The 22430-nt window shown below is 45.5% G+C and overlaps 1 protein-coding gene across 1 annotated transcript in view; it reads right to left on the bottom strand.

Moving 5' to 3' along the window:
* The window catches only part of PLXNA4 (plexin A4), a 479396-nt gene that overhangs the window by 35106 nt on the left and 421860 nt on the right, over nucleotides 1–22430 (bottom strand). The window contains 7 exon segments of the mRNA XM_030459775.1: nucleotides 4923–5069; nucleotides 7427–7493; nucleotides 10693–10961; nucleotides 13944–14086; nucleotides 14976–15210; nucleotides 19524–19670; nucleotides 21212–21451. Coding sequence (XP_030315635.1) covers nucleotides 4923–5069; nucleotides 7427–7493; nucleotides 10693–10961; nucleotides 13944–14086; nucleotides 14976–15210; nucleotides 19524–19670; nucleotides 21212–21451 — 1248 coding nt within the window.

Genomic DNA, 22430 nt, shown 5'->3' with positions numbered 1-22430 from the left:
GAAAATCTGTGCTCCCAGCAGACTGAAGCTCCTCAGGATAATAAGGTGTTTGCAGTGGAGAAAGAGATTCCAACCATGCCTATGGGAATCCTACCAAGGGTTTTCTCTGTTCTCTGCCCAGAGATTGTCCCTGGCAGGAGGTGAGCAGGAAAAAAAAAAAAAAAAGTGTAAGCATTGGCTTTCTCAATTTAGCAGAGTTCAGATGCTCCAAGTCTCACTGGAAGAGTAAGGTTTGCCCTGTGCTTCAACCAGGACTGGCTTCATAACCACCAGGCTAAGACACAGAAATAATCCCATTGCTCCTTCAGTGCTGTCAAACTTTGATGTCAACCTGTGGGGAAGAGACCTCTGGGATGCCCCATGGTCTGTTCCTGCATGATCAGCCACTCTGAGGGAAGTTTTGGGATGCTGAGCTTCTGACTGTATCCACTGCTACTGCTCCATCACCCACTGCCTCCCTTTGAGCCCTGCAGGGTAGAAACAGCAAGGAGGCTGAAGGAGAGATTTCAGTGTCACTCAAGGAGATGCTGAACATTCTGGCCCTGGGAGGACACCAGCACTTGTCACTGTTCTTTTGTCACACCTTGAAGTCTGTGACAGCATCACACAAGGACAGCCCCGGTTTTGAGGTCACCATGGAAAGGCATGGACCTGGGAGTCAGCTCAACAGTAATCTCTGAGCTCTGCTCTCCTGACTGTGTGTGACCTTGAGGCATGTCAGGTCTGGATTTGTGTTAATTGACCTTTTTCTACATCCTTGGGCTTTTTTTTTTTTTTTTTCCTGTGTGCCAGCCCTCCCAGCCATGAGCTGTCTCTAAGTGTACACATACATGCAGTATTTAGCACAGCCAAACTCCCACCCCCACTAGGGGTGAGTGGCATCCAAATAATAAAAGCCCAGCTCTGGAGGACCCTGGTTCTGGGTTCTCTGCAGTGTTTGAGTGATTTTCTCTGAGACCAGGACATTGCTGTGGTTTCTGTTCCTAGGACAGACATCTTGAGCATCCTTGTCTGGGTGCTCCCTCCATGGCAGGGAGGTTGGAGTACATGATCTCCAAGGTCCCTTCCAACCTAAGCCAGGATTCTATGATCTTTTTCTCACTTCTAGATAGGGCTAAGGAAGGTCCAAAGTGGGTAGCATGCATTAAAGCTTGGCAGGGAACAAGGAGGGGAAAGATCCCCCATAGAGTCCAAGCATGGGAGAGCTTTCATATCTTGGTATTGGTCTCCTCCCTGCCACCAAAATTCCTTGAAAAGCCCTTACCAAAGGCATCTAAAAGCATCTTCATCTCCCTGGAATATGTTGTCAGGAGATCCCATGATGGTCTCAACACCCAGGTGTGTGGGGACCATGCAGACCACGCCACTGAGCAATGTGTCCTGGGCAGCTCCCACCTGCCACCCACAAGCACTGCTCAGCCAAGACTCCTGACAGCTTCTGACACACATCAAGATCTTTACTCCCTGCATTTTTATTTTTTTTTAATCAAGAAATGAAGTCGATGAAGGAGATGGATGCTCTTTCCTCTCCCAGTGACAGCAGAGAAGTGACAGTAAGGAGCCAGGTTTCACATCTGGTGAATGGCTGAAAACTCATGGATTCTGGCAAAAGCAGCTGGCAGTCCATAGGGATGAGATCTTCCTGTCTCTCCTAGCTGGGTTTTTATTAACACTGCAGACCAGAGGTGGTGAGCAATGACTGCTAGTGAGGACATTAACCCAAAAGGGTGTTTCTCTGAGGTACAGAGCTTGGGAGAAGACATACTGTTTAGTTGCAATGCATTTATTCTAGCAAATCACATCTGTAACCAGCTTAGTTCCTAGCACCCTAAAAAAGTCCTTTTTAAGCACAGAAATGGTTACAGACTGGGACACTGAGGCTGCTTCCTTGAGGAACTGTAGGACGTGGCAGGCAGCAAACTGGAGCTATCTGGTTTGGAAGGAAATCAAACCAAAACAAATCTACATTTAGTGAATGAGGTGTATATTTTAAAATCAGTAATTCCAGATGTCTGCAAGTGCCCTGTCTTATTTCTACTCTAAAGTCAGTTTCTTTGGATCTGCTTTTCACTCCAACCATATTTGAAGCCACGACTTAAAATATTTGATCATGATTAATGAAGGCTACAGAATAAATGCCTTCCAAAAGAAGCCCTGGCTTTCTCTTCCTGGGAAAAAAAAATAAAATTACAATAACCAGCCTGTTTCAATGTGCCACACTGCTGGAATTGTGATTTAATTCAGTCGAGCAGTCAACTAGCACTCATGGAACATGAACAACCCCGTGGATTTTAGCCACACACACTGCAAACTGCCCAGGTGTGTTTGGTAAAGAGCAGGAAGCACTCAGGGAATTCCTGGGCTACAAATATGGAATAAGCTCTTGCTTTGTTTCATTAGCATGTATTTTTAATACAAGATGACAGGCTGCTTTTTAAGGAAGGGAAAAAAACCCCAACAAACCAGAAAAATAAAAACAAAAAACAAAATAAAGCAGAAATAAAGAGAAAAGAAGATCAATCCTGTTCATACTCTGCTGCTCCTTAATCTCCTTCACCGAAGCTGATCTCTGTAAATCTGCTGAGATTCCTATCAGGATATATTTGTCTGCTCTTGAGATGTAAGAGGGAGAGCTGATTAACATCAAACGACACAAAGAGAATGGAGGAGAGCTTTGTTCAGGCTGATGTATAATTACTACCCTTTGCTGGCTGCTTTATATCAAGCCTAAAAGGATCGGAGGGATTTCCTTTGGTGAAAGCGATCGCTCCGTGGCTGCATTTTTCTTCCTTCTGCTCCCTCTCTCTGTGTGAGATCAGGCCTCCAAATTGCTAGACAACCACACGTAACAGAAAATCAGCCCTCTGCTTGGGATTTAATAGGAAAATCACTTTTTTAATATGCAAAATGAAACTGTGGTCTTATTTAAGAGTGAAGCCTAACCCCTCATCAGACTTGGATTCTGTCGAAGCTCAGCTCTAGGCTGTAGTTACTGAATAAAAAGCATCAGCCCACCTGAACTACAATCTAAGACAGTTCAAGCAGCTAACATGGGCTGGACACAGGTCTCAAAGGCAGCTAAAGTTAAGTGAGATGAATGTCCCTGAACTGAAGGTGAAAATAAAATAATCTCATAAATTCAGAGCATCGTCTGATCATCATAAAGTTTGGGGTTGGGGTCTTCTGAGAACAATGACATGGGAAATACAGAATTACAAAGATCACTGAAGACTTGGAAAGTCTTCTTCCTCCCACAGAGTCTTGGAAGCTCAGTGAATTTAGTGTATCCAGGAAAAACTGGAAGCCCACAAACACATGCACTCAGAAGCAGTATCTAATGCACTTTAATTGATGCTCTCTAATGAAGTGGGGAAAGGGTGTAATTTCCTACCAGAAGCTAAAGCTGGACTCATGCAATGTGGATCTTTCACCGTGCAGACAATTCCATTTTGAAGCAAATTAATCAGCACCAGGGATTTTTTCCCCCTTGGAATCTTGGAATCAAGTTCTTTTCTCTTTGATTTCTGCTTGCTCAAGAGGAATGGCTGCATTTAGCCCTAGATGAGATCTAATAAGTCTCTCCACTTGGTTCTTCTAACACACTCCTTGATGCTGAAATCTTCATTGAAGAAACACATTATTATTTATTTCTTTTATTGGTGAGGATATTTCTAGAGAAGATCCTTCCAATACAGCCTCATAAAAATATATTTGCTGTTACTAGAAAAAGGGCTTTGCACTAACTCAACACCACAGGGTGTCAGGATGGTTCTGGGCTTGCCATTCCATGAGCTGAGTGTCCCATGTGGTCACAAGTGTCCCATGGGCAAAGGTTTTATGCCTGACCTGCCAGAGCTCAGCACTGGGGACACCCCAAATGGCCCAGAGCTGCCACCCCAGTCAGGATCTGCCCAGCAAACACCAGCCCTTGGTGTGTCATGGGTGCTGGGACAGCTCTGCCACTGGTCCACCAGGGAGAAGAGAGCAGATGATGGAGGGAGGTGGGATGAAAATAAACCTGGAGGAGACCCAAATTTGAGGAGGAAGAAACTGTACCATGAACTTCACACTCCTACCAAGGAAGGTGACAACTTGCAGTGACAACGCTGTCTTTCTGTTGTAGGAAGATGATTACCTTGGACTTCAGGAAAAAGGGGTAGATACTAGAAAGTATTTTTTCTAACAGAGCAGAATAAGTTGCCTGTGTCTATTGTCTTCATATTCATGCCACAAGGTTCATGCTTATCTTCCAGTGCTCCTGGACTTCATCTAATCCAAGCACTGGCACAGGACTGGCCCTGTCAGTCCAGCCTGAAACAATTACAAATGATTTCAGAGACCAGGCAATGCCTTTGGGGAGCTGGAGATGCTTTAGGCATGGGGCAGGGCACAATGGAAGCCACTTGGAAGCATCTGTCTTTGCAAACATGATTTCCTAGCAGAAGCCTCAGCCACAGATCTTGCTGTGTTAGGGGATGTGTGTCAGTCTTCAACAAGGTTTCCTGGTCAGATTGCAAAAATTGTCACAGAGGGATAATTTTCTCTCCATCCCCTTTTGCTAGAGGAGGCTGGACAAGCTCATGGGGTTTTGAGCAACCTGGTCTAGTGGAAAGTGTCACTTAGACAGCCAGCTGCAACGAGATGATCTTTAAGGTCCCTTCCAAACAAAAGAAAAAAAAAGTTTAGATGTTAGGAAAAGGTTTTTCAACCAGAGGGCAGTTGAGCAATGGAAGAAGCTCCCCAGGGAAGTGCTCACAGCACCAAACCTGCCTGAGTTCAAGAAATGTTTGGATGATGCTCTCAGGCACAAGGTGTGATTCTGGGGGTGCCCTACACAGGGACAGGAATTGATCCTGATGGATCCTTTCCACCTTGGCTTATTCAATGTCTATAAAACCATTCTATGTGCTCAGGGTACTCACCAGTGTCTTGTAATCAATCTGTTGCCGGATAAGTTTGTCCTCACTCAGGGAGTACCTGGCCTCCCCAGTGATGGAGTCAATGGGACCCTTTTCCATCTGCTGCTTGATGGCACAGAAGAGGGAGAACAGAGGTTCACCAGCACACTCCTGTAGGGGGGGAGAGACAACCATGAGGTGAAACAGGAGAAGAGGTGAGAAGCCAACCTACACAGCATCTCAACAGTTTGCCACAGTTTGCCATCCTCAGCCACTCAGAGCAGATGCATCCATGGGATCTGTTTGTTCCACACAGCCCAGGAAAAGAGGTCACCCTCCACATCAAGCACTCTTTGAGGGTCCTGTCATGGGACAAATGTGTCAGTGGTCCCTGGCAGTGCTGGAGCTAGCAGAGTAGCTAGCTATTCAAGTGATTGCCACCAGGCCAGAGCTTTGCACTGGAGCATGTGCTGATGGGTACAGGAAGACCTGGAAACAAGTCTGAAAGGGAAATAGATTGTGGTTCCCGCAGTCTCCCTGAGCACTGTCATGTTCTAGGGAAATAAGGATGATCAGGAGCAGTTCCATGACCCAGGGAAGATGTTGTCCTTGGATTTTTATGGTTGCATCTGTGATGTCAGATGCCCAGGACAGCAACAAGCAACCCATAGGCAGGGAAATCAGAGCACCCCTTGCTGCCTTCCCTCTGCACATTCATTGCCATGCATCCTTCCTTGTGCTTCTTTCCATTGCCTGCCTTCCCCTTCATCTTCCATCCTTTCTCCCCTCCTTGCCCTCTCCTCTTGCAGTGTGGGGCCTAACTCAAGGACTCAGGTCCTTTTCATCTGGTGTAAATCCCAGCCCAAACCAACTTAATCTGAAGCCAGGTGGCCCCTTTCTCAGTTCCTATACCTGTCTCCCACTTAATTAGTTTATCTGCCAGCAGCATATTGCTTCTGGGTGTCTGTCTCTTGTCCTTATCAAGCCTCTGCTCAGGCTAAAGGAAGAAGACAAGCAGCTGAATGGAGGGGAAAAAAGCCTATTATAAAAGTAGAGCTTTAGAGAGTCACCTTCTTGTATCCTTTCCTTTCAGCTGAAAGCAGGAATCTGATACTGAAGTCACTGAAATTAACTCCCAGAGACCTTCAAAACTTTCACAGCCATGAAGTAATGGCCTCAAATTGTGCCAGGGGAGGTTTAGATTGGATATTGGGAAAATTTTATTTAATGAAAGGGTTTTCAGGCCCTGGCACAGGCTGCCCAGGGAAGTGTTGGAGTCACTGTCTCTGGACAGGGATTTAAAAGCCATGGAGATGTGGTGCTGAGGGACATAGTTCAGACGTGGTGGACTTGACATTGCTGGCCTAATGGTTGGAGTTTATTTTAAAGATCTTTTCCAACCAAAGCAAGTACCTGATTCTATAATTCTGTTCATCCTTGGCTAGGCTGGACATTTCCTAGAGAAGCTGTAGCTGCCCCATCCCTGGCAGTGTCTCAGGTCAGGTTGGATGGGGCTTGGAGCAACCTGGGCTGGTGGGAGGTGTCCCTGCCCATGCAGAGGGTTGGAACTGGATGAGCTTTGAGGTCCCTTCCAACCCAAACCATTCTATGGTTCTATGACTCTATGAATGGGGCTGTGAGATAATTTAGCAACTGCATTTGGAGTGGAGGAGAGGTGCAGAGCCCAACTCCTTCCCAAAAAGCTGCCTCTAAGCTTGGTGCCTTGGCCATTTTCATGCTTGAGGCTCAGTGTGGGTCCCCAAGAGGAAACTTTCCACTCCCAGCAATCAGTGACAGGTCTCAAAGGCTGAAAGACTCTTTTTTGCTGTACACCACCTTAAGGAGACCCTCCAGGAGGAACTGAAGGACTCAGAAGGTGTTTCAAGTCCTTTCACTCCTTTGCTGATGAGTGTCCTGCAAAGCCAATGCTACCTCCCAGTGGGATACAAGGAGAGTATCAGGATCAGGAGTTTCAGACCTTGTTGGGTTCTTCTCCCAACAGTCAGGTTTATCTGGTGAGTCCATGGATGGATACGGATGGTCATGCCCAGGAAAGGCTTGAAACAGATTAATGTCAAGAAGAATTTGGGCTCTGGCTTAAATTAAACTAATCTGGTTCTGGTTTGAGTAAAGCAGATGGGTATGAGGGAGGCACTGGACCTCAGTGCTGCCTCTGAACTGGGGTGGGAGGAGATCTCCAGCCACTATGCACTGAAAATGTGGGTCATCCCGTGATGGAGATTTGAGTCTGTTAGTAAAAGAGAAGCATTTTCAATGCAGGTCTCCATCAAGCTCTGAAATCCTTCATGTTTCAGCACTGACCCTTAAATCCCACCATTGTACAGATGTAAGACCTCTCTAAATAAGAGTCCCATCTTTGTTCTCCATGGATCAGAAAAGCCCCTCTGCCATTAGGCAGTGAGCTCCCTCTAAAGAAGAAAGCTTTTTTTCTGAGAAATTTTTGCTCCAACTAAACCTCCATAAGAAGAAATAGGTATCAGTTCATCCAGGAGTGATGCTCCTCTTACCTTGAGGAACTTGTAGAGAAGGAAGGTGAACCAGTTGGTGAGCATTTTCTCAGCCACAGACTCTGTCCTAAAAACAGTCAGGGAGAAAAAGCAAATTGGGAGTGAATTAGCCATGCTGGACATATCAATGGGTTAGTTAAAAATCAGCTTTGCCCATCTTATTGCAAAGATCTCTGAGCCCCATAGAAAGTCTGACTGGACACGATCAGGACTGAGCACATCCTATGTTCCTGGTTTAGCTTTGGATTTAGGATGCTGGCAAATCCCTACTACCCTGTTGATTCTCTTGTGACTGGAGAAGTCCCTATAGATCTATTCCTCAGTTTCTCCACCAGTGAAAGGAGGACAGCAACATTTGAGGGGACCTTCTAGGAGGAGCTCAGGGGGGATAAATCCATCAAATGTGAGAAGCTCAGAGTTAGGCTGTATGACAAGTAGGATATATAAATACTCAGGAAAGACAGATCTAAATCACCAGAGAATAGTTTCCTGGCACTGACTATCTCCCTGGCATTTGGGAGTGATTATATTCCTTTAATGTGGTGCATTCACAGAGCTCATCCTTTTGACCTTGAACACTTTCCACAACCAAACAAAAATCCAGGGTGGAGAGAAAATCCATCTTCAGGGGAAACTTTTCCTACAGAATAACCTATTCAGACCTGTAAATGTGGTGTGGACATCAGGAGGATGGGATAAACTTATCTTGGCTCCAGTACATGCACTGGGGTTGCTCGAGAAGGAAGCAAGAATCTTTGGATGAATTTAAGTGGATCTTCTTCATCCTGGTTTTCACCAGAGCCAAGGAGTTCTTGTTTAGGTTTGCAGCTTGAATTTTAAATTCCCTTCAGCATAAAGTTCCTCTGCATGAGACTTGCAAGGGGAAGGCTTTGTATTGCTGGAGCTTTATGTGTGAAACAAGTCAACAACCTTGCCCCAAAGCAGTGCCCTGTTACACCAGCACAGAGCAAGTGATGGTCCCTTCCCTAGCTGCCCTTTACCTGGCTTCCATTGGGATTTCTCTGCTTTTTGGGTAAACCTCACTTAGATGGTGAGGCTGGTGAGGGAGGGAATGGCAACAGAGATGTTTTCTGTTACTCCTTCCTTGCCTGCACACAGAGAAAAAGGTGACATGGTCCCAGTTTGCTACCAGCTTAATGTTGTGTTTCCTTGCTCTACAGTGATCACTGCCTTGAGGTGTTGTCCATCCATATGGTCCTGTTTCCCCTCACTCAGCATCACTCTTTTCCATTGGTCATGGGATGATATTCAATTGCAGCAGTCCCCATTCTTGTCGTGGTCTGAGTTTCTTGAAGGGAATGGAACCCAGAATGATGAGGAGCTCTGGGACCTATCACATGGTGCAAACTTAGCATTATCATGAGAAAAAGAACTGAAATCCCTTTCTGTTGTTGCTCTCTGACAATTTTGATCTCTTTGAGGCTGTAGGTGTCATTTAGGATGAACAGTGGACTGGGAAAATCATCCCAGCCATCTCCTTCTTTCTTCCAAATACCCCCAAAACCAATCCTGCAGAAATGTCTCAGAAGATTCCCTCCCATCCACAGACTCATAGGGAGGGGGGGGGGGTAAAGATCAAGTTGAATCCAGTTGCTCCAAATAATTGCCTGAGGAACTCAGACCAACATCTGACCCAAGATACCAAGATATTCACAAGTTCATCAGTAACTTCTGTACTGATACTGCTCAGTGAAGAATCTCCATTTTGGAACACCAGCCACAGGTTTTCAGAGGCTGGAACAGTGGAAGGACTTTCTTTGTTCACTGGCTTTCCTTCCAAAGTCCACATTTCATTTCCAACAAAAAGCCAGAGTTACAAAAAGAGCTGGAAGGAGAAAGAGGAAAGAAGGGATGCTTGGGACAAGACAGGACTTAACAACCAGGGAAGATAAAGAGATTGAGAAGAGGGAAGAAAAAAAGAAAATAGGAATGGATGAGAGAGTTGGAAGGGTGCAGTGCCATCCAACATCAGAGAAGAAGCACAGAGAAGCCTGGAAACAGCTAGAGGGAAGTCACCAGCCAGGCTTTAGGCCTTGATTCCCATCAAGGAGTCAACTGACACCAAAGCAAAGTCCATTCTCTGCCCCTGGCATTACTGCCTTGAATACCAGGAGGTGTCTTCTACTCCTTTTTTTCCCTGGTTCTCCACAGTGAGCTTTGTGCCAGATTAAAATCCTCCCAGAAGGCACCACAGATCTTTTCCCTGCCCAACCCATCCATTATTATCAGCTGAAAACTCCTCAGATTTGGCTCTGAGCAGTGGCAAAGGCCGTCTATCTCCAGAAGATAGACACACACAACATTACTCAGGGTCTTTGAATCAGAAGGGTTGGTTCAGACAGTGAAAAGGAGACAAAGGTGATCTTTAGATCACCTTCAAACCAGCCAGGAATGACCAACCAAACCTGGGTCTTGGATGAAACCAGTTCTGCTCTGCTGCTCAGCTCTTCTGATGCCTTCAGAAATCTCTCAGCACCATTGCCCAGGGAGAGATGGAAGATCCCATGGTGCAGCTGAAGAAGACTCTGCACATGACCATGGTTATTTCATAAAAAAGAAACAAAGCAGGACAATCCACGACCCAAGAAGGAGATGGCAGCAGCTGATTTACTCACCAGGAATATAAACAAGCTGTAGTTACACAAGGCACTTGGAATGTTCAGGTTAAAAGGAAACATAAGTAAAAATTAACATTTTAAGCATGAAGAGTCCAAAATAAGATTCAGGAAATGTAGATTCTTGCTGATGTTATGAAGGTATCTGGAAGATCTCCATTAAAATGCAGAGGTACTTTAGTTCTGTAGCTTTTAATTATTGACTACTTTTTGGCTAGGAAGGTGGAGCCAGATGTACATATCCTTTACTACATACATATCCCTTGCATACCTATCCCATTCCCATGCTTGTGGAAAGGGAAGGAAGTGCAGAATTGTTGCTGGAAGAAGGAGGAAAGTCCTCTAAGAGAGGAGATGCCCTGTCAGGAAGTCTGAAGTGAGCAGGAAACCAGAAAAGGAGAGCAAGTTCTTCATTCAGTCCTACTTGCCCCATTCAAACTTCTCAACAAACAGCTTCATGCCAACCCTACAGGTTCATATGAAGCCATCCCACCCTGATTCCACACTCTGCTGCCCACCCCAAAACCAAGCAGCTTTGCCCCTTTCCTCTGAACTTGACCCAGATACTGATGTCAAACACTGGGGCAGGGATTGCCCAGCCCGGCTCACTCCAGCTCCGAGCATCCTTACCTGCGGAGCAGCAGCTTAGGGTGGTTCTTGCTCTCCAGATTTTTGTCTATGAGGTCAGCCAAGAGCTGTTTGAGGACATCAGTGGCATATTCCAGCTTGCTCTGCAGCACTGTCATGATCAGGGAGGCCACGTTGCCCCGGTCCCGCATGGAGAAGCTGCGCTGGGACTCCAGGGTGCGGATGAAGGACAGGAGGAAAACTTTGTTGTTGATGAGCTGGGCAAAGAGCTTCAGGCCTTTCTCCACCCGTTCCTGCCTATAGCCAGGGACCTGCACAAAAAGAAAGGAAATTTACTCCTCTCCCTCATTCCCCCTGTTCACAAAGGGATGTGCAACCTTTGCTGCCTTCTCTACCTTTCTCCCTCCAACTCATCACCCTGACAGCAAGAAGTCAGTTCTGAGACAGGGGAAAAAAACAGGAAAAGGTGCTTCAAAGACCATAGGCAATTAAAATAAAAATAAGAAAATGTTGTATTTAGCAGGTAGGTGAGTCCTTCCCTCTGCACCACAGGACAGTCCTGTAAAAAAAGGAAGAGACTTCATACTCCACTGAATTATTTGGAAGCCTGAGAGACCTCCTAGATACAGCCAGATGTTTCTTTCCCAATCCTATGTTTCCCTCTCTGACCAGGATATCAAGAAGAGATTGCTGGTGCCTAGCTGTGGCCTCAAACCATGTTAATTTTTTATTGTAGTAAAACTGAAGTTTCAACTTTATCTTCACCTAAAACATCCTTTTCCATCCCTGTAAGAGACCTGCTTGCAGTGTTTTAAAAAAGGTAGGGAGAGGCAGCAAGACAGTGAAAAAAAGAGAGCCTGGGGTGAGGTTTTCAGGAGATAGAGATGCAGCAAGGAAGTGGCTGAGATGGTGACCATGAAGGTAGGTGAAGGTGTGAGGAGACATCCTGAGGTGGGACCTGTTTTGGAGATAGAATCACAGAATATCAGGTTGGAAGGGACCTCAAGGATCATCTGGTCCAACCCTTCTCATATTATTGTTTATCTGAGATGTCCCAGCACCCACTGAGCTGAGACTTCAAGCTTTCCAAAGTGTGGGAATCCACCTCTTCCCCTGGGAGACCATTCCAGTGTCTGACTGTCCTGATATGACTGTCCTCATGAGTGATCACACTCCATCAGGTACCCTGGCCTTGGAGGTAAGATGGTTTGGAGACAGAGAGGTTGATAAATCATCTCTAATATATTTCTCAGCTGTGAGAGGCAGGTGAATTAGTTTTTAAAAAGAACAATTTAGGACAGCAGCACTGGACTCCACAGTAGACATTTACCAAAGTCTTCCTGGCTCTAGACAAAAATAGAGCCTAACTGGAGAGCCCCAAACTCATCCCTCCTGAAGCTGTTCCAGCCCTTGAAGAAGCTTCCCTGGAAGCTGGAGTGTCTCAGCACAGAGCAACACATGTCACTGTGGAATGTATTAATAACCATCCAGATCAGGCACTTTGAAAACTTGGCATGCTTAAAGAACCAAGTAATGCAAGGCCTCTTAAAGAGTCATTACTTTTGCATTCTGGAAATTAGAATGCTTAATTCTCTTTGCATACAGCAAATAAATTACTTAGTAAAGAGCTTGAGAAAACCAACCAACCACTACCACCCATCCTGCCAATAATTATTTTTGCTCACTTGCTTGAACATTAATATTGTCTATCCCTGGGTTATTATGGAGGATTGAAAAAAAAAAAAAAACCAACAAAACCCAAGAAAAGTATTTTGTAGTGCATCTGAAAGCAGTTCATTAGCAAATGAACTGGAAGTAAGTTAAGACCTGCTCACTGCAGGATCCATGCTAAGGCTTTTTAGAATAAATAGCAAATCCTTCTTGGTGCTTGGGAGAAAGGAGCAGGATGGAAACTGCCTTCCCTGATATGTTGGGAACCAAGGATATTGACATTGAAAGAACTGCTGAGGCTTTACAGAGGATTAAGGGGGGGGGGGGGGAAATGAATGCAATGAAAGGAGGAAGAGATCAGAGGTGGCAGATTGGAACATGAGCTCTGTGGTTCTTTGCATGTATCAACATATGGGAACATCCATGCTAAAACCTCTGTAGGGGTCAGCTGTGGTCAGCTGGCTGAGGTTAACAAATGCAGGGATGCAAATTGGCTGTGGGTATGATGAAAGTGTTTGTGTATGCATAGGTGAGAGAGAGATTCATCATCATCATCATCTCTTGTGCTCATCTGCTGAAGCTGCTGAGCTGCCCTTCCTGAGGGAAAGCAGCTCAAGGCCTCCAAACCTGCACCCCTAAGGTAATTATTTTAGGAGGCAATGTGTAACTCAGCCTCCTACCCCACCCCACATGTCCTCCTTGCTGACAGATCAGGCTTTTAAATGATTCTCTCCATGCAGTTTGATGAATTTTGGCTCTCCTGAAGGGAAGGAGCAAAGATGACACAACCCCTGATGACACAGCCAGCCAAGCATGGCACAGCCCATGCCAGCTCCTGCTCCATCTTGCTGCCAACTAACCCCAGGCTTGGCCTTCAGCAATCTCACTAGCCCAGAACCTCTCTGAAGCTCAGAGTTTGCCAAAGGCTTTGCAGAGAGCTCAGCCAACAACCTTGGCCATGGTGCATCCCCTGTTTCTCTGGCCCTAAGCAGAGCCCTTCCATCTGCCAATGCCTGAAGCAGTTTTACAGCATGGGGAGACCTCAGCCCTGGTTCCATCAAACTTGTTGTCACCAGAGGGGTAAAACAAGCTATGTGTAGAACCCAACAATGCTGGGCAATATTTCTCTGTACTCTCACTGCTGTGGTCCAGAGATTTGGGGTAGAGGGGATGAGAGCAGTGGATGGGCAGACTGATGCTGTGGGGTTTGACCTCATTCAAACCACAAAGAGCAGCAGAGGTAAACCTTCTACAGTGGCTGCAGGTTATTTCTCATACAATTTCTTTTTTTTTTCCTGTCCCCTGCACAGCAGTAACTAATCAATCCAGCCTGAAAAACAAACCCCAGCAAGATGAAGATGAAGGAGAAGTTTGATGCAGTAGCCCTAATGCACACGAATCTGTGAGACTCTTCCAAAGAGATGGGTGACCAAGCAAAATTTAACATCTAAGATCATCTTCCCCTTCAATTTATAGATTTATGATGAGGAGGTGTTTTGGCCCTGGTAGGACACAGCAAGGTGAGCCCATTATGTCCCCACCACTGAAAAAATCTCTCTTGCATTTAGGACAGAAGAGAGAGGCACGAGAGGAGCTAGAAGCAGGAGATGTTGACTTCTTACCTCCAGATCTCTGAGGACTGGGTGGTCTTCAATGCCTGGGAATAGCACCCTCATGGTGTAGGTTCTGTAATCAAGGAAAGGGATCCCAGCTCCATCCAGATCACTTGTCAGCTCATGAATATCTGTCTGTAGCTCTGCAAAGGCTGACAGGAGACAAGGGATGACCCAATGACAATCCAGATCTCTCTCATTGTGATGGGAAAGGCCATCCAACTCACATTTAACATCAAAGTACAAGTGGAGAAGCAAGGTGGAGATGAAAAAGGTGGACAAGAGTAGCCTCACCTTTCCTATAACACATCCTTTCTCTGGGCACATGTGCCAAGGCTCTCCCTGGACCCTGAGTTATAAAATGCAGTTAGGAGAGGGTGGAAGGATGGACTCAGGGAAAACAGACAAAGTCAGAGTAGAACCAGGCTTGAGCCATACCTACAGGGTTCAGCACTCTTATTCCTTGTGACATTTTGGCTCAAAGCTTTGTGGCTGGATGCCTCTCCTCTACCAACAATGACACAGCTTTAGCCTTCCTTTCTTATAGAATCATAGAATAAGTGGGGTTGGAAGGGACCTCTAAAGGTCATCTAGTCCAACCTGCCCTGCAATAAGCAGGGACACCCTCAATTAGGTCAGAGAGAGCCTCACCTTGAATATCTCCAGAGATGAGGCCACAACAACCTCCCTGGGCAACCTCTTCCATTTTTCCACTCCCCTCATGGTAAAGAACTTGTTCCTAACATCCAATCTAAGTCCACTTTTCTCTAATTTAAACCCATTGCCCCTCATCCTGTCACTCCAGGCCAAAAGTCCCTCTCCAGCTTTTCTATATGACTCCACATACTGGAAGGTCACCACTAGGTCTCCCTGGAACCTTCTCTTCTCCAGGCTGAACAACCCCATCTCCCTCTGCTTCTCGTCATAGGAGAGATGTTCCCTGATCATTTTTGTTATCCTCCTCTGGACCCTCTTCATCAGGTCCTTCCTGTGCTGAGGGCTCCAGAGCTGGATGGTAAGATACTCAAGGGATCTTCTTACCTTCTTTGCACTCCAGGGCCACCCTGGATTCCAGGTTATCCATCTGCATCTGCAGGCGCTTGAGGGTGAGGTCGCTTTCCCGGGATTTGCGCTTGTAGGCGATGAGCACGGCCACGATGAAGATGATGAGCAGCCCCCCAGCCACTGCAATGCTGACTATGGCTGGCAAGCTGAGAGGGCTGTCTGGAGAGATGTAGACCATCCCTGGGGAGAACTCCATCCCTCCAACACGAGCCTAAAAGGAAGGCAGAAAAGAGTTGAGTTGAAGCTGCTGAGCAAGGAGGAATGCAGAGATGCCCCACATCTCTTTAGGGTGAGGATGGTGAGAGCCTGGAACAGGTTACCCAGGGAGGCTGTGGATACCTCAGCCCTGGAAGTGTTCAAGGCCAGGGTGGATGGGGCTTGGAGTAAACTGGTCTAGTGGGAGGTTGGCTTGACCATGGCAGGAGGGTTGGAATTGGGTGATCTTTAAAGTTTTTTCCAATCCAAACCATCCTATGATTCTATGAGCACCATGATTAAGGCTGAATGGATGTGAGGGCTATCTGGCTGCAACATCTGTCACCCCATTGACAGCCAGGTGTGATATGGATGACCTGAATGATGACCTCCCCTTGTCTCCCAAGCTAAATGGATTATCATGGAATCATAGAAGCAGCCTGGTTGGAAAGGAACCTCTGAGATCAAATCCAACCCTTGATCCAATTCCTCCATGGTTCCCAGCCCATGGCACTGAGTGCCACATTCAGTCTCTTCTTAAAAACCTCCAGGGATGGAAAGTCCACCCCCTCCCTGGGCAGCCCATTCCAATGCCTGATCACCCTCTCTGGAAAGAATTTCTTTTTAAATTATGATTATGATGTCCTTGGACAGAGAAGATCTTTAAAATACCTGAAAGATCCTATAGAAACACCTCTGTTGACAGAGTGACTCAAAACTCAACCATCAAAGCACTTGTGGTGAGACAAATCTCACCAGGCTCAATGCCCTGGCTACATGTCAGTTTAGGTTGCAGTTTGTGTTTTCCATTCAGTTGGTCTCAAATACTTGATTCCCATCCATAAGGTCCTCTCATGCCATTTTGGCATGGATTCTGGAAAACAGCAATATCCACAATGAAAAACTAAACCAAGCCTAAACTCATCTGACCAGTTTAATAGAATTTCAAAATGACCATTCTTGAAGCATGACATTGATGACTTGTGGAGCATCTTCAGTGGCAAAGGAACAACCTAGCACCCAGGTAAGTTGAGGACACAGAATTAACCAGTTTTCCCATCTATTTCAAGACACAAAGCCCAGCCCCCTTACAAAACAGAGGTTTGGGATTGCTGTGTGGAATGCTCAGTGGAGAAGACCAACTACCCACCTCATGTGCTAATGTATGCACTGGAAGCTGTTGCCCTGGACTACTGTCCCAAATCCTCCCAGTAAAATCTGCTTACACAATTTCCCTGCTTTCACAGTGTCTCAATAAATAAACTATATTTAATTTATTGAATTAAAATAAATCATATTTCATTTTCTGTGACCTTTCTCCCCTAAACCCTGCAGTCAGACAAGTCCATTCAGAGTATCAACCATAATCAAAGAATCAAGCCCCAGCGCAGGTCCATCCTCAAAGCTCACAGAACATCTTGTATCCATGGGTGGGAGTCATCTCACCAGCTATTTGACCTGCACATCTGAGTTAGACATCACAGTATGCTTTCAGAGTCAATACAGAGGGAAAAATGAAAACACTTTTAGAATATGACTTATGTGAGGTGCTTTTGACCCTTCCTCTGACACGAGGATGAGACATTTTATTCAGTGGAAGTTCTCATTTCTCTCCATTAGCAATAAGGGCATCTAAACTCCTAGAGATAGGGCTCTAACAGAGTTAGCCCTGGTCTGTTCTTCTCTAAAGGTGATTTCAACACTGGGAAGGTCTCACAGTCCAGAAATCAAACTGCCATGATCTGAGGGAATTTGTCTCTTGAAGAAGAAAGCCCAGAGTGCTGCAGTATTTAAAATAAAAAATAAACAAGTATTTAGATAGAGCCTCATTTTATTTCTTGAGCCACTGAGTGTTTCCAAAGGAAGCTATTTATACTTTCCAGAAGACTGAACATGAGCTTTCTGTGTTGCCTAACAAAAAATTGTCCTCCTGCTACACCTATTAATCATGAATTTGTTCTAAATGGAACTACAGCAGTGCCCAGTTTTCTCCAGCAAAGTCTTAGGGGAGACCCTAAGGCATTTCAGGAGTTCCTGTTGTGCAAAACCTGACTGTGGCAGTGTTTTTCCTAGAGTAAGTCTGCCCTGGCCAAAGATAAATGAATGTCTACCTTAGGATGAGATGAGTTGTTCCCTGAACACCAATTCCTAGACTTGACCATCTCTCCATTGACTACACAAGGAGTCCAGGGAGACTTTCCATACTTAAATGCCTACATTAAATACCAGCAACCCTTCAAATGGGCTCCACTTCTTATTGCAGACCTTCTCCAACAGAGTTTCTCATGCATCTTCCTCATATCTCTTTTTGTTCCTTGGAGAAGAGCTTTCCTTGGAGTTTTAGGCAATCTTTTTATACCATGGCTCAGTCCTTTTAGTTCTTTTCTATTTTTTCAAATACATAACTCTGTCAGTGTATAAAAGAGAGCAGAACTAGATCAAAAACATGTTGACATCAATGTGTGTCATTGTCACTGTTGCTTCACAAAGAAATAATCTCAGTGTTGTTATGGTTCATTCACTCCCATGGTCCCCTCTCACATCATGGCCACCTCGCTTTGCAAGAAAGGATTTGTTCAGCAATTCACTCAAGGTCAGATAGTAAATTGTTGGCAGAAACAGAGGAGGACCTGGGAGAGCTACCTGTCAATTATCCTGACCATCAAAGTGACATTCATGTGAAACATGGGGATACATTTGGTATCAAACCAAGCAGCAGATATGTTGTGCCATGCTGGAGGAGGTATTTCCCAGCCAAGCTGTCCCCCTGGTAAGCTCCAAATACAAAGTCCATCCTTGAGCACTGGCCTCCATCACAGGTGACCTTTTGTATCTGGGTCCCAGCCCAGATGCTGTCAAAGTATTGCCACAGTTGAGTGAGAAATCTGTAATTTGCTCCTAATACTTTTATGCTCATTAACAAGCTTCAACATGATCATCTTCCTATGTTTCCAGCAGCATTTCTTGTTTGATCAAGGCCTCAAAAAAGGATTATTTTTTTTCTCAATGGCTTCACTTAAGCTGTCCCCAGCTGCAGGAGCAGGAAAGTCTTCCCAATTAGTAAGACCTGACCAGATGTTCATCTGCCCTGATCCCCAGGGGTTGATTATTGCTCACCTGACTTTGAGCTTTCCCTCTCCAGGACTGGCTCTGTCCATCTCTGATGAACCATATGTTTAATTATACTCATGAAAATGACAGGGAACACACATTGCCTTGTTTGAAAGCTTTGGTATTCACACAGAGAAAATCTCTCCATTATTCTTCTCTTGGTGTCTTAATGTGCTTTACAATGAATCGAGAGCCATGGTATGTTTGCATGGCTGGAAAGGATTACTATCTGTATTTTCCAGATAACAAACTTTGGCACAAAGAAGTTAGGTAGCCAGTGTGAGGTCTCCCAGCAGAAGTCACAAATGAGACCCAAAATGGTCACTGTAAACTCTATTTTCTACAAGGCCCCAGAAAGCTCTTTTATAGAAAAGCCATGCAGTGTGTCTTCATGGATGTCTCTGAGCCTCACTGCATTGAAATAAATAAATATGTGACAGATAAAGCTTTGGGAGGGCAACAGAGAGGTGGAAAAATGTTGGTCACAAGGAAGGAGAAGCACTGATTGTCTCTATGTCCCCTGTCAGTTGTAGCTTTTGATGTGTTTTCCCCTACAGCTTGGTACAACTCAGATGGATTTGCAGATGTGCTGTTTATAAAGCAACAACACTGAGGAATGCAAATCATTGAGGGGAAAGTAAAAAAAAAAAAAGTGAATAAATCATCAGTGAGAGGAGGAGAAGCCAATCCAATCAGTTGGTCCATTTCTCACAGGTTCCAGGAAGGATGTGCAAGAATATACAAAGTTATACAGAGGTTAAAACTTCAAATCTTGGTCACAGTAGAGTCCACGTCCAGCTTTTTCTTTTTCTTTTTTTTTCTTCTCCTAGATAAAGGTCAATTTCAACCACCAGCATGGTCATAATTCCTGAATTTAACAAAGTTTTAGATGTAGGGAATCTGTTGCATCCATTAACTCATGTGAGCATCTGAGATTGCTACAGTCTGTACAGAAGCAGAAGGGAGGTAAATTTCCATGAAAGGTTTTGATTAAGAAATGTTTCTCACTGTCCAGAAAGACCTCCAGGTGACTCTTCTACTCCTGTAAATTATTCTTGGTGGGGATAAAATATCAAGAAAGTCTCTGATGTTTATGGAATCTATGAAAGGCAAATGGTGATGAAAACTCCAGAGTGATCTCTGACAGCTTTTCAGCCGTGGTGTGCCCTTCCAACCCACCCATGGATGAAACCCTGATGAGGTTCAAGCACCACTTACCATCACCTTGTGCCTTCCAATGAGGTTTGGGGACTCACAGAGGAGCTGCACATCTGACACAGTGACTGCACAGGGCTTCTCACCAACCAGCACGGTGTAGTTGAGCTTGGCATTCCCTCCTGCCACTGGTGGGATCAAATTCTTGCCCTGGATAGAAAGGAATGTCACCCCCCCAAAAAAAAAAAAAAAACAAAAAACAAACAGAACATCAGGAAGGAGTTGACTCTCCACCTCTTCCTACACTTTGGCCACAGTAACCCCAAGCAGAGCTACAGACTGGGAGAAGAGTGGCTGGAGGGTGATACAGCACAGAGGGACCTGGGAGTGATGGGTGACAACCAACATGAGTCAGAACCATGCCCAGGTGGCCCAGAAGGCCAGTGGCATCCTGACTTGTACCAGGAATAGTATGGCCAGAAGTTCCAGGGATGGAATTCTCTCCCTGTACTCAGCACTGGTGAGTCCTCACCTGGAGTGCTGGGTCCAGTTCTGGGTCCCTCACTTCAAGAAGGAGATTGAGGAGTAGGTGCAGAGGAGAGTGAGGAGGTTGTGAAGGGACTGGGGGGGAAAGTCTGATGAGGAGAGGCTGAGGGAGCTGGGGGTGTTTATCCTGGAGAAGAGGACACTCAGGAGGGACCTTATAATTCTCTCCAAGTACCTGAAGGGAGGTTGTGGTCAGGTGGGGGTCAGGCTCTTCTCCTAGACAGCTCCTGACAGGAGGAGAGGGAATGGCCTGGAGCTGCTCCAGGGGAGGTTTAGGTTGGATATCAGGGAGCACTTCCTCATGGAGAGGGTGATGAGGCATGGGAATGGACTGCCCAGGGAAGTGATAGAGTCACCATTCCAGGTGTTTTAAGGAAAGGATGGATGTGGCACTCAGTTCCATCGTCTAACCAACGTGGTTGTGTTAGGTATAGGCTGGAATTGATCTCAGAAGTCCTTTCCAGCCTCAGTGATTTTGTTCCTGTGCCATAAGTTTTAACGTGGCACTTGACATTTGTGATTCACCATTTGCTAGCTCTGAGAGGAAAAACTGATTTAGGAAGTGGTGCAGAGAGGACAGCAGGGATGGCTACAGGCTGCCATCAGTCAGAACAGTCTGCCCTGCTCCTCTCTCTCTGGAACTACATGAGAAATATTGTGTATACACAAGAGGCCCTCACAAAACATAGTCAGGCAAGAAAAACAGAGCCCTGGGGGGAAATTCTGCAAAGGATTTCTTTGCAGATGCATCACAAGCAAGCACGATAGGGAAATGTTCAGTCACAAAATTCCTTCTCTCTATTGCTGGCCAGATGACAGAAAGGACTGGTGTAGGATCTAACCAGGGGTGAGAGGAAGGTTTTGAAAACCGAGGAAAGAAATAGATGTGGGTATTTAATTACCAGCCCTGTTGCAATAGTAGGAAATGTTCTTCTCTGGCAAGCAGCCGTGGGTATAAATTTAGGCTGCACACAGGGAGCTGCAGCAGGAGTTTATATTTTTCAATTATGGGTATTGGCAGATGCTCAGTGGTGACTCAGATGGTGACTCTGATATGGTGAGGTATGGTACATGCAATGAGTGAAGGAAATTTCTGGACTGCAACTGGGATGCTGCTGTGATGTGTGGGGTGCTGGTGGGCATGGAGAGGCAGCAGGAACCCTGTGTTTGTCCTTCCTTATTCAGGCTTGGGGTCCCCATCTCACCTTCAGTATAATGGGACTTCCCGGCTTCAGCTCCAGGATTCCTGAGGGATTGAAGACCTCAAAGATTGGATTGGGGTAGTAGGTGAAGTTGGTTTTGTTGAGGATGAGCAGGGACTGCACGTTGTCAAGAATGAAGCCAAATTCTTCTGGACGTTCAGCAAGCTCAGACTGGTGATTGGGGTCAACAGCCAGTGCTGGAGCCTGGCAGGTCATCTCTGTGCTGTTCTGTACCTCACAGTTCTGGAAAAAACAATCCAACACAAGGAGAGTTTATGGAAAATGACCCCATACCTCCTGGTGAGCAGATACATCCCATGGAAATGCTACCATAGCTACTGATGAGGACAGGGAGGAGCAGATTCACAGAATGCCAAAATCATTGAATGCCAGGTTGGAAGGGACCTCATGGATCATCTCATCCAAGCTTTAACTCCTTGGTTATCATAAGACAGGGTGCTCCATTGCTTCAAAACATAACCCAAACCCATCACACGAGCAAGGTGGAAAGGAATTAGGAAGGTTTGCTGGGGTAGGTGTGTGTGAAGCAATCTGCACTGTGATTGAGCATCCTGCACCTCTTCTCTGAGGGACCACACCACAGCCTCTGGGGTTACCAGTGGCAGCATCTTCTCATCTCCCCCTAACCTCACTTACTCCTGGAAAGTGATAATTCTTTTTTTTTTTTTTTTTTTTTTTTTTTTTTTTTTTTTTTCTTTTTTTTTTCTTTCTATTTTTCCTTTTTTTTGTTTCTTTTTTTTTCCTTTTTTTTGTTTTTTATATATAGCAGAGGCTGCCTCAGCACCACCCTGCAATCAGATCTCACCCTCTGGGGGTCACCTTAAAAGTGTGTGTGTATGTGCTGCTACACTTTTCAGATGCTGTTTCTTGACCCTATCCTCCAACTTGCTGTAGGTACAAGCAGGTACTGCCTGCTCCCAAGTCTTCTAATTGAAGGGGTTTTTTTGACAGCTCTATCTAGAGCTGCTTATCAGCTACTGGCAAGTGGCTCCTTCTGAGTCTCTTGTCCTCCCAGACCTTGGTAAAACCCTGCTGACCTTTACAGAGATGATTTTATTTCTTCAGTGGTCACCAAGAGTTTAACGAGGCTGAAAATCCAACTGGTTGAACCTGAGTAGACTCTTGTAAGTTCTCAAATAACCCAGGAAGTGGATAGAGTGGTATCAAAATATTATTTAAAATATTTAAATATTTAAATGTG

Source organism: Calypte anna, chromosome 1 (assembly GCF_003957555.1).
Source record: "Calypte anna isolate BGI_N300 chromosome 1, bCalAnn1_v1.p, whole genome shotgun sequence".
NCBI classification, from domain to species: domain Eukaryota; kingdom Metazoa; phylum Chordata; class Aves; order Apodiformes; family Trochilidae; genus Calypte; species Calypte anna.
The sequence above is the reverse complement of the archived record's forward strand: the minus strand, read 5'-3'. Positions and strand labels throughout refer to the sequence as shown.